At 45.8% G+C, this 13947-nt stretch overlaps 1 protein-coding gene across 4 annotated transcripts in view; it reads left to right on the top strand.

Moving 5' to 3' along the window:
• Positions 1–12858, top strand: part of DCAF5 (DDB1 and CUL4 associated factor 5) — a 105427-nt gene extending 92569 nt beyond the window's left edge. For all 4 annotated transcript variants that reach the window (XM_054715963.1, XM_054715964.1, XM_054715965.1 and 1 more), the window contains 2 exons: positions 345–472; positions 9138–12858. In XM_054715963.1, coding sequence (XP_054571938.1) covers positions 345–472; positions 9138–10901 — 1892 coding nt within the window. In that variant the 3' untranslated portion in view covers positions 10902–12858. The remainder of the gene's footprint in view (positions 1–344; positions 473–9137) is intronic.
• The last annotated feature ends 1089 nt before the right edge of the window (positions 12859–13947 follow it).

A 13947-nucleotide genomic window follows, 5' to 3' on the forward strand; every position in this document is an offset into this window, starting at 1 on the left:
ATTTTGCTCATGACTGGCTTTTGCTAAGGTAACATTTGGATGCTATCTTGGTATCAAAAAACTTATGAAATGTTTTAAGTGGATGTAGCTTCATTGACAATGGAATTACAGTGGGTGGGCGTGGGCAATGCTTAAAGGCTAAATAAAGGCTCTTGGTAAGAGCACATATGCTGAGAGATATTTCATCTTCCCTCTTCCCATAGCAACTTTATCTGTAAAATTAAGCTATCTGCTGGTGGAATAGTTAATAAAAAAACTTGACTCCAGTTCAGAGATGTTTGCCTGCCATTACTGGAACATATATACTTTCCTCATTTGATTTTTGTTTCCTTCTGTCTTCCCAGGTGGCATTGGTAGAGTGGTCAATGGAGCCTTCATGGTGCTGAAAGGGCATCGGTCTATTGTTAACCAGGTCCGATTTAACCCCCACACCTACATGATCTGCTCTTCTGGTGTAGAAAAGATTATCAAGGTGAGACAACTTCCTTTTCTGTCCTTTTAGAGAAATTATTACAATTCACAGTTGGAAGAAATGTTCTGCCTTTGCAGTTCACCCAGAAATGTAGGACCTCATATCTAAACATACTAACAGTCTATCAAAATTCTCAATTATTTTGACATATTACAAAATATTGCAAAATTGATTTTAAAAAGATTTAAAACTTACCTCCTTTCAGGACTTTTTTTTTTTTAAGATAAGAAACAATGTATTGTCATTTATTCAAATACTAGAGTCCCAGTGCATGAATTCGTGCACTGGTGGGATCCCTTGGCCTGGCCAGCAATCGGGCCAGTTGGGGCTGTCTTGCCCAGTCCGTGGGGAGGGACCATGGGAGGTTGGCTGGCCGTGGGAGGTTAGCTGAGGGAGTGCACTGATCACCAGGGGGCAGCTCCTGTGTTGAGCATCTTCCCCCTAGTCAGTGCGCATCATAGTGACCAGTCGACCAGTCGTAACAGTCGCTTAGGCTTTTATATACATGGACTAGTAGCCCAGTGCATGAAATTCGTGCAAGGGGGTGTTGGGGGGGGGGGGGCTCAGCCCAGCCTGCACCCTCTCCAATCGGGGACATCCCTCTTGCAATCTGGGACCGCTGGCTCCTAACCGCTCACCTGTCTGCCTGCCTGATTGTCCCTAACCCCTTTGCCTGCCTGCCTGATCGCCCCTAATTGCCCTCCCCTTCTGGCCTGATCTCGCCCCTAATTGCTCTCCCCTACCAGCCTGATCACCCCTAACTGCCCTCCCCACCAGCCTGATATCACCCCCAACTGCCCTCCCCTGCAGGCCTGATCTCACCCCAAATTGCCCTCCCCTGCCGGCCTGATCTCGCTCCCAACGGCCCTCCCCTGCCGGACTGATCTCGCCCCCAACTGCCCTCTCCTGCTGGCCTGATCGCCCCTAATGGCCTCTGCCTCAGCCCCCTCCACCATGGCTTTGTCCGGAAGGAAGTCAGACATCCGGAAAATGGCCAGTCAACCTGGTCTAATTAGCATATTACCCTTTTAGTAGTATAGATAGATTATATAGAATAGGATTGCTTAAATGGGGACAGGGGGGATCCTTTTTCAGCAGGAGGAGATGCTCTTGGTAGACAAAATTACATAATCCCTATATCTGGACTAATAGCCAGCCATATGCACTATACTGCAAAACCAGTCATTAAAAAATTGAACCGCTTTCTTACACCTTACACCAAACAGCTCTTGCCCTTAAAACCCCTCCTCAGCCCCCACCTTAGGTTCTGCCTCTGCAGTTCACCCAAATTTGGTTCTGATTGGTCGGTTTCTATGCCAGTCAGCATCAAAAGCTCCTCCTCCTAGGCAGTCATTGGCTCCTTGCAGTTGACCCAGATTTGGTTCTGATTGGTCGGTTTCTATGCCAGTCAGCATCTGTGGGCCTATCTCCGGGCCTGATCAGAGATGCAGTGCTGACTGCAGGACTGACTTCCGTGGCGCCAACCGAGCACTGATTGCCACGGGGGCTGCGGGTCAGACCCTGCTTCTCTCTCCAGGCCTGATCCGCAGCCCCTCAGTAGTCAGTGCTGGGTCGCAGCACCTGCAGCAGCGGCAGTCAGTGCAGGACTGACTTCTGGTATTTGGTTGTCTGTTCGGTCATTTTGGACAGTATGAACCCTGGCTCTTTAAATATATAGATATTGATGTATTAACTCAGAAGATAGTCACTTAGAGGCTTTTGTAAAGAACTGGGTTTTGAAAAGCATCAATAGAAAACAGAATTTAAAAAAAAATAAAAAAAAACCCACACAGAATAATTATTTCTACTGAGTGGTGGAAGATAACTTCCTTGTGGTCAGAAGAGGTAAATTTACGAAATGTACAGTGTCTCTCTTTTGGACACATGATAAACCCTGGCAGATACTTTATGAAACTTCAAGAAACAGAAATTGCTTCCCTTCCTGTCCTTGAAGCCCTAGAGATAGCCAGGCCTAGGGAGCACCCTCTTGCAGCTTCTTGAGGTTGCCAACATTCCTTCACTTATGGCCACATCACACTATGGTGAGTATCTTCAGATCTCTCTCTGCTCTGTCGTTATATCACCTTCTCTTCTGTGTCTCAAGACCATTTTTTAAATAGTCACTAGGCTTTGAACTATCTGTATGCTGCAACATTTCCAGTGGCCTTTGATCTTGAGTGTGATGAATTCTGATTTCTAAAACTCATCTGGAGGTTAAGAAGCCACTATCCCCTTAGGTAATTAGTGTGCCCTTTGCATTAATCACTGTCCTAATATGGCACAGAGATGACTGACTGCCAGAATCATAGCTAAATTGTCTCAGGACATACCAAAAACCCCACTGCATGTGGTTGCCATTTAGGCTAAAGACTGCATCAACTGCACACTGACTGAATGAACTTAAGCCTGCCAAAGAACATTTTCACAGCTTGCAACTGAGAGACCCAGCCTGGCTTGTATCCACAGAAGGATGGTTCACTGCCCATCACTCACATTCCAGTTGCCACTCACCATTTTCCATACCTGAAAATGAGGTTTTGGAGCAAATGCTGTCATAACTTGAACTTTAATTAAGGATAGATGATATTCTCTTCCCCTCCCCCCTTGCAAAAGTTAAAACTCCTGTTTTATCCCCTCTAAAATGGCCTTGAAAATGTGAGGGAGGTTTAGGGGGAAAGTAAAACTTGGTTTGTGATGATTTGGTAGTTTTTGTTTTGTTTTGCTCTTTAAAAAAGGCATCTAAAATTAAACCAAGTTATATCTGAAGCAAGGGAAGAAGGGAAGCTATCAAAGATATAATGTTGGAGTTTCAGTCAACATGCTTATTTGTCCTTATTCCAGCTTCTTGTATTTAGATTTTATTGGTCCTGTGACTTTCATGATTGCATGCATTTCCCCATAGGGCTAGAACAGGATTTATACATCATTTTTATTAACTTTTTCTTTTTACAGATAATGATGTTTTATGTTATACACTAGAGGCCCGGTGCACGAAATTCGTGCACGGGGGGTGTCCCTCAGTCCAGCCTGCACCCTCTCCAATCTGGGACCCCTCGAGGGATGTCTGACTGCCCTCCCACAATCCAGGACTGCTGACTCCCAACTGCTTGCCTACCTGCCTTCCTGGTTGCCCCTAACCGCTTCTGCCTGCCAGCCTGATCACCCCCTAACCACTCCCCTGCCAGCCTGATTGATGCCTAACTGCTCCCTGCCAGCCTGATTGCCCCTAACTGCCCTCCCCTGCAGGCCTGGTCATGCCTGACTGCCCTCCCCTGCAGGCCTGGTCCCCCCCCCCCCAACTGCCCTCCCCTGCAGGCCTGGTCCCCCCCAACTGCTCTCCCTTGCAGGCCTGGGTCTCCCCCCCAACTGCCCTTCCCTGCAGGCCCAGTCGCCCCCAACTTCCCTCCTCTGCTGGCCTGGTCACCCCTAACTGCCCTCCCCTGCTGCCTGATCGCCCACAACTGCCCTCCCTTGCAGTCCCTCCCAACTGCCCTCCCCTGCTGGCCATCTTGTGGCGGCCATCTTGTGTCCATATGGGGGCAGCCATCTTGTGTGTTGGAGTGATGGTCAATTTGCATATTACTCTTCTATTAGATAGGATTAACTGGTTAAAGTTAATTACACAGCTACTTAGTGGTAAAGTAGGATAGAGCCCTGGTTTTTTTTCTTCCCAAAACACTGCCACACTCACCATGCTAGTGGGAAGGCAGCAAGCTGGCAGCCTGATGTCCTGCTGGATTTGATTATCTCAGTAGTCCTTGACTTGGGCAGTCATTGAATTGGCCTTGTCCCTTGCATTGCTTTCCCTTCTGCTTTGGCCTATGACTAATGGGTTGGCATGCCCTCTCCAGGTCTGTTGACGTCATTCTTTTTCTCAGAGAGCTCTGCTTGGGCATCTCCTTTAGAAGAAAATTTCCTGCATGACTATACAATCTTGGATGCTTCTGTGCTGAGTCTCCCCAATTACTATTTAGTCAACTGGAATCCTTACCCTAAAGGTCATAGGTTGGAAACTAGCCAAGCTCTCAGAGGAGAAAGAGAAGAAAATGTTTTCTCTGTGAGCTTATCCAGACTAAACTATAGAGCTTAACTGCTTCTAGGTTCCAGTAGGATCTGAATCCTGTCCCACCAGGAGGCACATTAAGCCATTTGAACCTTAAGTCACTTGGTACCCTCAAGCAGCTTTTTGAGTCTGTCTCCTATCTGTCAATTGAAAACACTAACCATGAATTATCACCTAGGAGAGCCTATGATTTACCTGTGCTTATCAATTTCTGACTGTTTTAATAAACATCACTGTCCTACTTGTTGTTTCTGAGAAGGTCAGTGGCTCAAAGAAGATCATCCCACCATGCTCTAGTCCACCCTGACACCTGCTTTTCTTTCTCTCTACTTTATTCCACCTTCTCCCTGTTTGTCCTTCACTGCTGCCTTTCTAGCCCTGAGGAGAAGAATCCCTGTTGTCAGTACCAGCCTTTTCTCACCCGTAACAGGTTTTCTGTCCCCCTGAATGCTCACATTTAGCAAAAGAGGGGTCTATTTTGTAGTTAAACACAAGCAAGGGCAAGATGGGGCAAATAAGATTTTTAAAAAATATATTTTATTGATTTCAGAGAGGAAGGGAGAGGGAGAGAGAGATATATAAACATCAGTGATGAGAGAGAATCATTGATCGGCTGCCTCCTGCATGCTCCCTATTGGGGATCGAGCCCCCAACCTGGGTATGTGCCCTGACCGGGAATCAAACTGTGACCTCCTGGTTCATAGGTCGACGCTCAGTCACTGAGCCACACCAGCAGAGCAAATACTGGCTTTTTTTTCTTCTCAAAGACCAATATTTATTCACCCCATAGGTGTGATATAACTATTGTGTGCCATTTGTGCTAGGCCCTATAGGGAACACAAAGGTAAAGAAAGGTAATGCAAGTCCCCTAGGAATTGATGACCTGGTAGGAGAGACAAGAAATAAAGATAATGGGAAATGCAATAGGTATACAAGAGACATAAAAAAATGCTGTGGGAGGAGAGAGATATTTTTCCCCATATGGGGGAATCTCAGTTTATGTAATATTTGAACTAAATTTTGAAGAATAAAGACTGCAAAAAAAGAAGAAGAGTAATATTGGAAGAACATTCTAAATGGGGGGAATGGATATTGTCCAGTTCATGCCTGTGAGGTTGAACTGGACACGGATCTCTTCCCGCTGCCTCATTGAATCAACAAATATTTATTGATCACTTACTGTGTTCCAAGCATTGTGCTATGAATAAATGCTCAGAAGCAGCAAAATGTAGGACCGGTTTAGGCCAAAATGATCATGTTTGGCCAAAGTGGAGAGCACAAAAAGGGAGGACTAAGATATAAGGCTGGGAAGGTAGGCTGGAGGTGGGCCAGATTAAAGAATGTGGAGAACTTTTGAATAAGAATTGAACTGTATCCTTTTAATCAGCAGCCTCTTGAGCTAAACTTTACACTGGACTTGGAAAGAGAGAGCTGCTCATCCCTCTTCCTTTTCTCATGAGCCTGCCCTATGAGGAGGCATGTCTAGCTACCTTTCATATGTCACAGGAAGTTGTATTTTCATTTTTCACTTTCATTGTAAATAAATAAACAACTTCAAAAATGCTTGAAATTTATATTATGGATGATGGAGGACTAAGATAATAGGGACCATCAGTACTTATTGTGTTCAAAAGTCTCTTTGAGGATGAGTCTGAAACTTTCTGATTGAGGCATTCATCTGCTAAATGAAAGAGAAAGCACCCCATTTATTGGTGTTTTGGTATGGACTATAGAAATGATTCTTATTTCTACAGCTGAGAAAAGGGACTTTCTACAGAAGAGAAAAGGGTGAAGTCATTTGCTCAGGGACATGCAGTGGGGCTGGGGTTCCTATCTGTTCTACCTGCTCCAGCAGCTCTGTGCTACAAGTCTCCTGAGGCTAGAAAACTGGCTGTCTATGATGAGGGTTTTGTTTTGCTCTGAATTTTAGGATTGGGTAATCTGTTACATCTATTCACTGCTTAGATGAGGGAGCTGAGCTTCACCCAAGATCACCAGCTAACTAGAAGCTGAGTGAAAACCCACACTCAAGTCTCCTACCTCCTGTTCCATTACTCCAAGCTTCAGGAATGAAAGTCTGCCTCAGCTTAATGTATTCCAGAGTCCAAATAAAAGCTGACTTTCAGTGTTTTGGTTTTCATTCCTTAAGTGAAGACATAGGGCTCTGGGTAGTAGATTAGAACCTCAAAACTAGCTTTTTGGATCGTTAGACCAGCATCTTTCTATTAATATTTTGTGCTTCTGTTAACAAATTCTGAGTTTCTGTGAAGTACATATAGATTTAGCTTCATGTTTGACCACATGGTTGGTAACATTTTACCATTTTTTAAACTGGGGAAGTGTGAGATTTGGTCCAGAATATAGTGTAGGACCACAAAACATCTAAGGGCTTTGCCTCATTTTCCTTTCTAAGCCACTAAACTTCTATTCCCTTGGACATCTGTTCTCAGGGATAATAATTTATAGTTTGAGCCTGTTGCTGAAGGCCCTGTTTAAATGTTTCTCAAACATTGAATCTCACAAAGGATTTGAGACTCTTCAGATAAATCTGTTATTTCCTGCTACTTATTTTCTAGTAACTATATTCTAGTGTTTCTTATAAGTTGGTTCCCCTCCACTTGCTCATTCCTTGAGTGCTTGTTAAAAATTCAGGACCCTGCCGAAACCGGTTTGGCTCAGTGGATGGAGCGTCGGTCTGCGGACTGAAAGGTCCCAGGTTCGATTCTGGTCAAGGGCATGTATGTTGGTTGCGGGCACATCCCCGATGGGGGTGTGTGCAGGAAGCAGCTGATCGATGTTTCTCTCTCATCGATGTTTCTAGCTCTCTATCCCTCTCCCTTCCTCTCTGTAAAAAATCAATAAAATATATTTAAAAAAAAAAATTCAGGACCCTGGCCCTGGCCGATTTGGCTCAGTGGATGGAGTGTAGGCCTGTGGACTGAAGGATCCCAGGTTCGTTTCCGGTCAAGGGCACATGCCTGGCTTGTGGACTTAATCCCCAATAGGGGGTGTGCAGAAGGCCGCCAATCAATGATTCTCTCTTATCATTGATGTTTCTCTCTCTCCCTCTTCCTTCCTCTCTGAAATCAATAAAAATATGTTTTAAAAAAATTCAGAACCCTGACACCTCCCCTGACTTATTGAATCAGAATCTTTAAAGGTGGGTGGGGCTCAGGAGCCAGTGTTGTAATTATTCTTCAGGTGATTCTTGTGCACTCCAAAGTTTGAGAACCACTGCATTCAAACTCCCCTGGGTGAGATTATGTAGCTGGAGTGGGGAGAACACCTGAGGAGTTGAAGGCAGGGCACAAGTTGAAGGAGGAATGAATCTGAGTTGGAAATTGGTAGAGAGCTAATCTAGAAGGTTTCTTCAGCCCCTCTTGAAATGGGGATCCTCCAAAGAAGCACTACCAACCAGGAGTTCAAGTAAAGCATGGAGGGAACAGGCTTCAGTAAATTTATGGAGGCAAATTTGGCTTTGAATAGCTTTGGGGAAATGAAGCCATTGTCTTGACAGAGCATTGGGAATGAGGAGCCACTGTTTTCTGGGTTGGGTGCCATCTAAAGATAGACACCAGCCTGTCAGGCAAGAAAATCGCCTGGAATTTTATCTGAGTTGCCATGGCTACTAGCTGATCTAACCAGGCTTCTTTGTGCTGCTCTGTGGACCAGTCTGGCAGTCAGGTGAAGCTAATCGTCCTCATTTGCAGTGACAGCTTAATTACCTTGAACTTGATTTTTGCATAATTTATTCAACTTGTGAAGTTGGGCCTTTGCATTCAGACAGATCTGAGTTTGAATTCTAGTTTAGCCACATTTTAGCTATGAATCCATGTTTCTGACCATGGAGTGGAGGGATGTTAAGGGATGGGGCTGCAGTGTTGGGGTGAGGGGTGCTCTATCTATTCCTGCAGTAACAGAAGAGTTGAGGAGCAAGCCAGCAAATCCCTGGTTAAGAGAACCCAGTTTCCTGGGTAACTAATGTCTGCATGTCCAAGAGGGAAGTGCAATGTAGGCAGTTGGCTATTCTCATCAAGCTCCAGAAGCAATTCCCATTAGTTAAAAATAGAAATGTTGCAGTTGGAGAGAAGTGGAGTTAGAGGCTAAAATATTAACTGTCACAGAGGACTGACTGCTGGTTCTGTTTCGCTTCGGCAAAGTGGTGTCTCTCTCTGTGCACAGCTTCAATCTTCTGAGAGTTTTGAACACATTGGCCAATCTTTAAATCCTCCTGTGTCCTCTGAGATTATGAAGGGGAGTATTATAATTTTCATTCTACTAATAGAGGAAGTGAAAGGAGCAGGTGGGTTTGGGGGAGATGGTGGGTGATTATCCTGGGCCTAGAGACAGGACTTAGGTCTCCTGACTAATGCTGTGGCCTAGACAAGGCTTTTTCCCATAGCTGACGTTAGAAGCCTCAGTTTTCATATGTGCCCCAATATAATCTAGTCTGATAAAGACTATTTTTAAAGTTGGTTGACAAGTCCTGGCTAAGTGACAGGAAGAGTCTGGGAAAGCTCTGCCTTGGTGTTCTCTATTGCGACCAGGTTTAGAATACTTTCCAATCAGCCCTCCTTGGTCTTGTTTTCACCTTCTGTGCAGATCTGGAGCCCGTACAAACAGCCAGGATGTACAGGAGACCTCGACGGTCGGATTGAGGATGATTCCCGCTGCCTCTACACCCACGAAGAGTACATCAGCCTCGTGCTGAACAGTGGGAGTGGCCTGTCGCACGACTATGCCAACCAGTCTGTGCAGGAGGACCCCCGGATGATGGCCTTCTTTGACTCGCTGGTGCGCCGCGAGATCGAGGGCTGGAGCTCTGACTCCGACAGCGACCTGAGCGAGAGCACCATTCTCCAGCTGCACGCAGGGGTCAGCGAGCGCTCGGGCTATACTGACTCCGAGTCCTCGGCCTCGCTGCCCCGGTCCCCGCCACCTACAGTGGACGAGTCTGCAGACGGCGCCTTCCACCTGGGGCCCCTGCGGGTCACCACCTCGAACACAGTGGCCGCAACTCCTCCACCACCCGCTTGCGAGGACACAACTTCCCGCCAGCAGCGCCTGTCGTCTCTGCGGCGCTACCAGGACAAACGCCTCCTGGCGCTCTCCAATGAGTCGGACTCTGAAGAAAATGCCTGTGAGGTTGAACTGGACACGGATCTCTTCCCCCGGCCTCGGTCTCCCAGCCCCGAAGATGAGTCCAGCAGCTCCAGCAGCTCTAGTAGCTCCGAGGATGAGGAGGAACTGAATGAACGCCGAACGTCCACCCGGCAGCGGAATGCCATGCGGCGCCGGCAAAAGGCGCCCCGAGAAGAGAAGCCCACTGCTCCGCCCAAGCCCTCCAACACCTACATTGGAGAAGACAACTATGATTATCCCCAGATCAAAGTGGATGACCTCTCCTCTTCCCCCACCTCCTCTCCTGAGCGGAGCACTTCCGCTCTGGAGATGCAGCCAGGCCGGGCATCACCAACTTCAGACATTGAGTCAGTTGAGCGCAAGATTTATAAAGCTTACAAGTGGCTCCGCTACTCCTATATCTCCTACTCAAATAAGGACGGAGAGAGCTCCCTGGTGTCTGGGGAAGCAGACGAAGGGAGAGCGGGAACCAGTCCTAAGGACAGCCCGGGCCCTTCTTCCAGTAAGGAAACCCGTCTAAACACCTTGGGGGCCCAAAGGAACCAGGACCTACCCCCTGAAGGCCACAGCAAGGATGCTTTAAAAGAAGGGACTTCTGCTAAACATCCCAGCATTGCCCCAGGCCATGAGCACAGTGGCCACTCTTGGGCAGAGGCACCAGAGGACACCGCTCAGGACACTAACAATGGTGGCTCCGTAGAACACTCTTTTGAAACCAAGAAGCTCAATGGAAAGGCTCTGAGCAAGGCCCTGAGCAGCCGGGCCGAGGAGCCATCCTCTCCTCCTGTCCCCAAGGCATCTGGCTCTACTCTCAACAGTGAGTCTGGCAACTGTCCCAGGACCCAATCTGACGACAGTGAAGAGAGAAGCCTCGAAACCATCTGTGCCAACCACAATAATGGACGCTTACACCCTCGCCCCCCTCACCCTCACAACAATGGACAGAACTTTGGGGAGCTGGAAGCAGTGGCCTGCTCGTCTCCAGGACATTCAGACACTGACCATAATTTGTCCCTGACCGGGGGACTCCTACACAAAGCTTGTTGTGGGTCTGAAATGGCCTGTGAGACCCCCAGTGCTGGAATGAGAGAGGACCCCCCTGACCCCCCAGGCATAGACAGCAGCAGGGCTGTTCATGGCCATGGTGGCCTCAAAAGGCACCGAGTTGAATTGGAAGATACAGATTCAGAGAATTCCTCCTCAGAGAAGAAACTAAAAACATGATAAATACAAAGGGAAAACAAAAAGCTACAAAAAGGAGCTTTACAAAAAATTTTTTAATCCTGTTTAGTGAATACAGAGGAAAGGAAAAAAAAGTATTAAAGGCACATAAAACCAGGGCCTGAATTTTGTGTCTGATGCTGCTCCCTTCTATTCAACAATGGGTCTGATGTTTAGTTGTCCATTGGCTTGTGCTGTGCTAAGAAAGGGGAAAAATCCAAGTGACTCCTTTCTAGTAAAACTTGAGCATAGTGTACCTGTGCAGATTAGATTCCGTCAAAGTAAACCCTTGTTGAGACATTTGATTTGTTCTTGTGTGTGTGTACACTGGTATGCGTGAACTCATTGTTTCAGACTTGTCCTTAGTTCTCCATCAGAAAAGGATCTATGGATCTGTGTTTTTGCCATCTCACTTTGTTTACATGCCATAGGTGTTCTGGTCTTAATGATGAGTACCTGCTAAGTCAGGTTGTGCTGCCAGTAAGTAGTGGATTTGTGCTGAAAGACTAGGGAGGAGAATAGAGACCGGCCTTCAGCCCATTGGCTGTGCTGGAAAGGAAAGCATGGTTCCTTTTTAAAGAAATATTCCATGTTTTCTCTCAGTAGCACTTCTACATTGAGCATTTAACATAGACGTACTAAAAGTGAAGCATTTTTAATGCTAAGAGGTTAGCACTTAAGATGGGATTCAAGAGAACATAGATCTCTGATAAATTTCACTGATTACAAATTGAGTGATGCTGCAACATACTATATGGAGGCCATAAAATATAACTAGTTGTGGGTAACACTTTTATCAGTTAGATACTTAGTTCTAAGAGACACTCAGAAGACCTGCAGGCGCTTCCTTGGCCCCATGGGATGGTGTCTAGGCATATTGAAAGAAGGGGGAAAGATAGCTCTCAAGAACTTTGTGCTCAAACTACTAAAGTGGATGTTATATGTGTGTTAAAAAGTGTAGTAAAGAGCAGAGTGTGGTACTATATTAATTTAATTCAACCCGAAATTATTGGTGAGAATTGGTGGGCCTAGCATCTTCCCCCAAGCTTGCAATTGACAGAGGCTGTGGTGTTCTGACTAGATCTTGCAGAGCAGTGGACATCTTGAAGTAACAGATTCTTATTACGTAGGTCTGTTAGGAGGCAGAGTGTGTAGAGAGAGGAGTCACTGGTTTAAGACTCCTGGCTCCTAGAAGAGACTCTGTTTCATTGAGGTACATACAGATTGAGAGGGGAAAAGACCAAGAGATTTTCAGCATTGCAGTGGTAGTTACAGTCACTTGGTTATCAATGAAGGGTTGTGCAAGACAGGAAGGACTAAGGATGACCAGATATCTTGTTGTCATAGATGTCATGAAAAGGCAGGAGAATAGTGGCAAGAAATGAGGAAGAGAGAGAGGAGAACACAATCACTTTCTTGGGCACAAAGGTGCTAGACAACTAGGAGCCCAGTCGGCATTGGTGTAGGCAGGAACCAATGTGTGACTGGTGTGGCCTCACTGATCCTTTTAGAGGAGGACCTGTCCTACTGGAACCGGGACCAAGGGGAGACAACCTATGCAGGATGAAGACTCGGATGGATTTAGGCACGGGGGGAAGAGGGGTTATTTATAAATAGAAGGTTGTTGGTTAAGCCAAAAGGAGATAGCTTGCTAAGCTTTGTGAAAGGAAAGATGTGCCTGGTCTGTGTGATGTGACTTGGGCGTGAAAACTGTCTTAGGAGAAGGAGCTGAAGAAATGTGAGTAGCAGTGGGGATGCTTACAATTTAACAATTGTAATCTCACTGGGGGAATAAAAATGGTTCTGTAACCATTAGAATTGCTTTGGATTTGTAATCAAAATGATTTTATGATTTGTCTTTGACTATTCACAGATAATTGTAAATTCTGGTTTTATAAGCCCAAGTCATTTTACATTTGCTTTTCCAAAATTTATTAAATTGGAATTTTTTAATCCTTTATATACTAAAAAAGATATAATCATTCAGTGTGTGTTTCTCTTCCCCTTCCTAGTCAGCATACCTAACGTTTTTGTTTTATTTAATCAGTAGGTATCCAATCAGTAGGTACCCTTTTCTGACTTCTCTGGTAATCCACATATCTTCCTGGGGAATAAAGAAGTTGTTCAAGTTCCCTTGCGAACTAGCCACTTGGTAGTTACTGTTCCCAAATGCAGAATTTGGTCTTTTCATGTTAAAAAGCCTTCATCTCATTTGGGTACTCAAAAGAGAAGTCAAAGTTTATTCTGGTTCAACTTTAGTATCCAAGAAAGATCCTTTTTTAGTAAGGATGCCTTTCATCCTTGGGAGAGACTCTTCCCAGCACCCCAGGGTCAACATGCCAGGAGATAGATAGGCCCTCAGGATATCCACAGGAGCAGGAGAAATGCTTGTCTCTGTGGCCACTCCACTCTCATTTCTAGAAATCTGTCTGTGATTGTGGTCCTGGAAACCTGGCTGGAACCACTTCCAGGATCCCTTTGCCCAAACCCCTATAATATAGAGGCTCCAAAGTGGGAGGCACATTTAATCTCCAGATTCTTCCAGGAGAGGTCTTTTTACCAGCAGGACTGTGGCACTCATTAGATCAAGAGCTATTCAAAAGTGCCTCGTGTCTTTTTCTGCATCCTATACATAAAAATTTCAGTGGCTGGTCCAGATAGATAAAACCATTTCTCTCCACTTTATTTTCTGCCTGGTTTTGTGAGTCCTGTGTCTGTAGGACAGCAGGTAAATGAGTAGTTGGCTTGGGGCAAACGAAGGTTGCTACCGTGCTTGGTTTACTAAGCCGGAGTCCCCTGTTTGTCAAGGTGCCTTCCTCTGCTGAAGCCTTACCTCCTCACAAGCCCACCTCTCCCAGCAGCGCTAACTCTTCTCCTGTGTATATGCAAATAAACCTATTATTCACTTCTCATGGCTTCTTCTTCTCTTCCAGTGGAGACTAGGTTTCTTAGACACTCCTCTTCTTAAATTACTGGTTTAATTCTTGCCTAGTTGGAAACTTGATTCAAAACTACACTGAAGACCAGAAGAACTGGCCAATGGTCACTG

This window comes from Eptesicus fuscus, chromosome 5 (assembly GCF_027574615.1).
Source record: "Eptesicus fuscus isolate TK198812 chromosome 5, DD_ASM_mEF_20220401, whole genome shotgun sequence".
NCBI classification, from domain to species: Eukaryota; Metazoa; Chordata; class Mammalia; order Chiroptera; family Vespertilionidae; genus Eptesicus; species Eptesicus fuscus.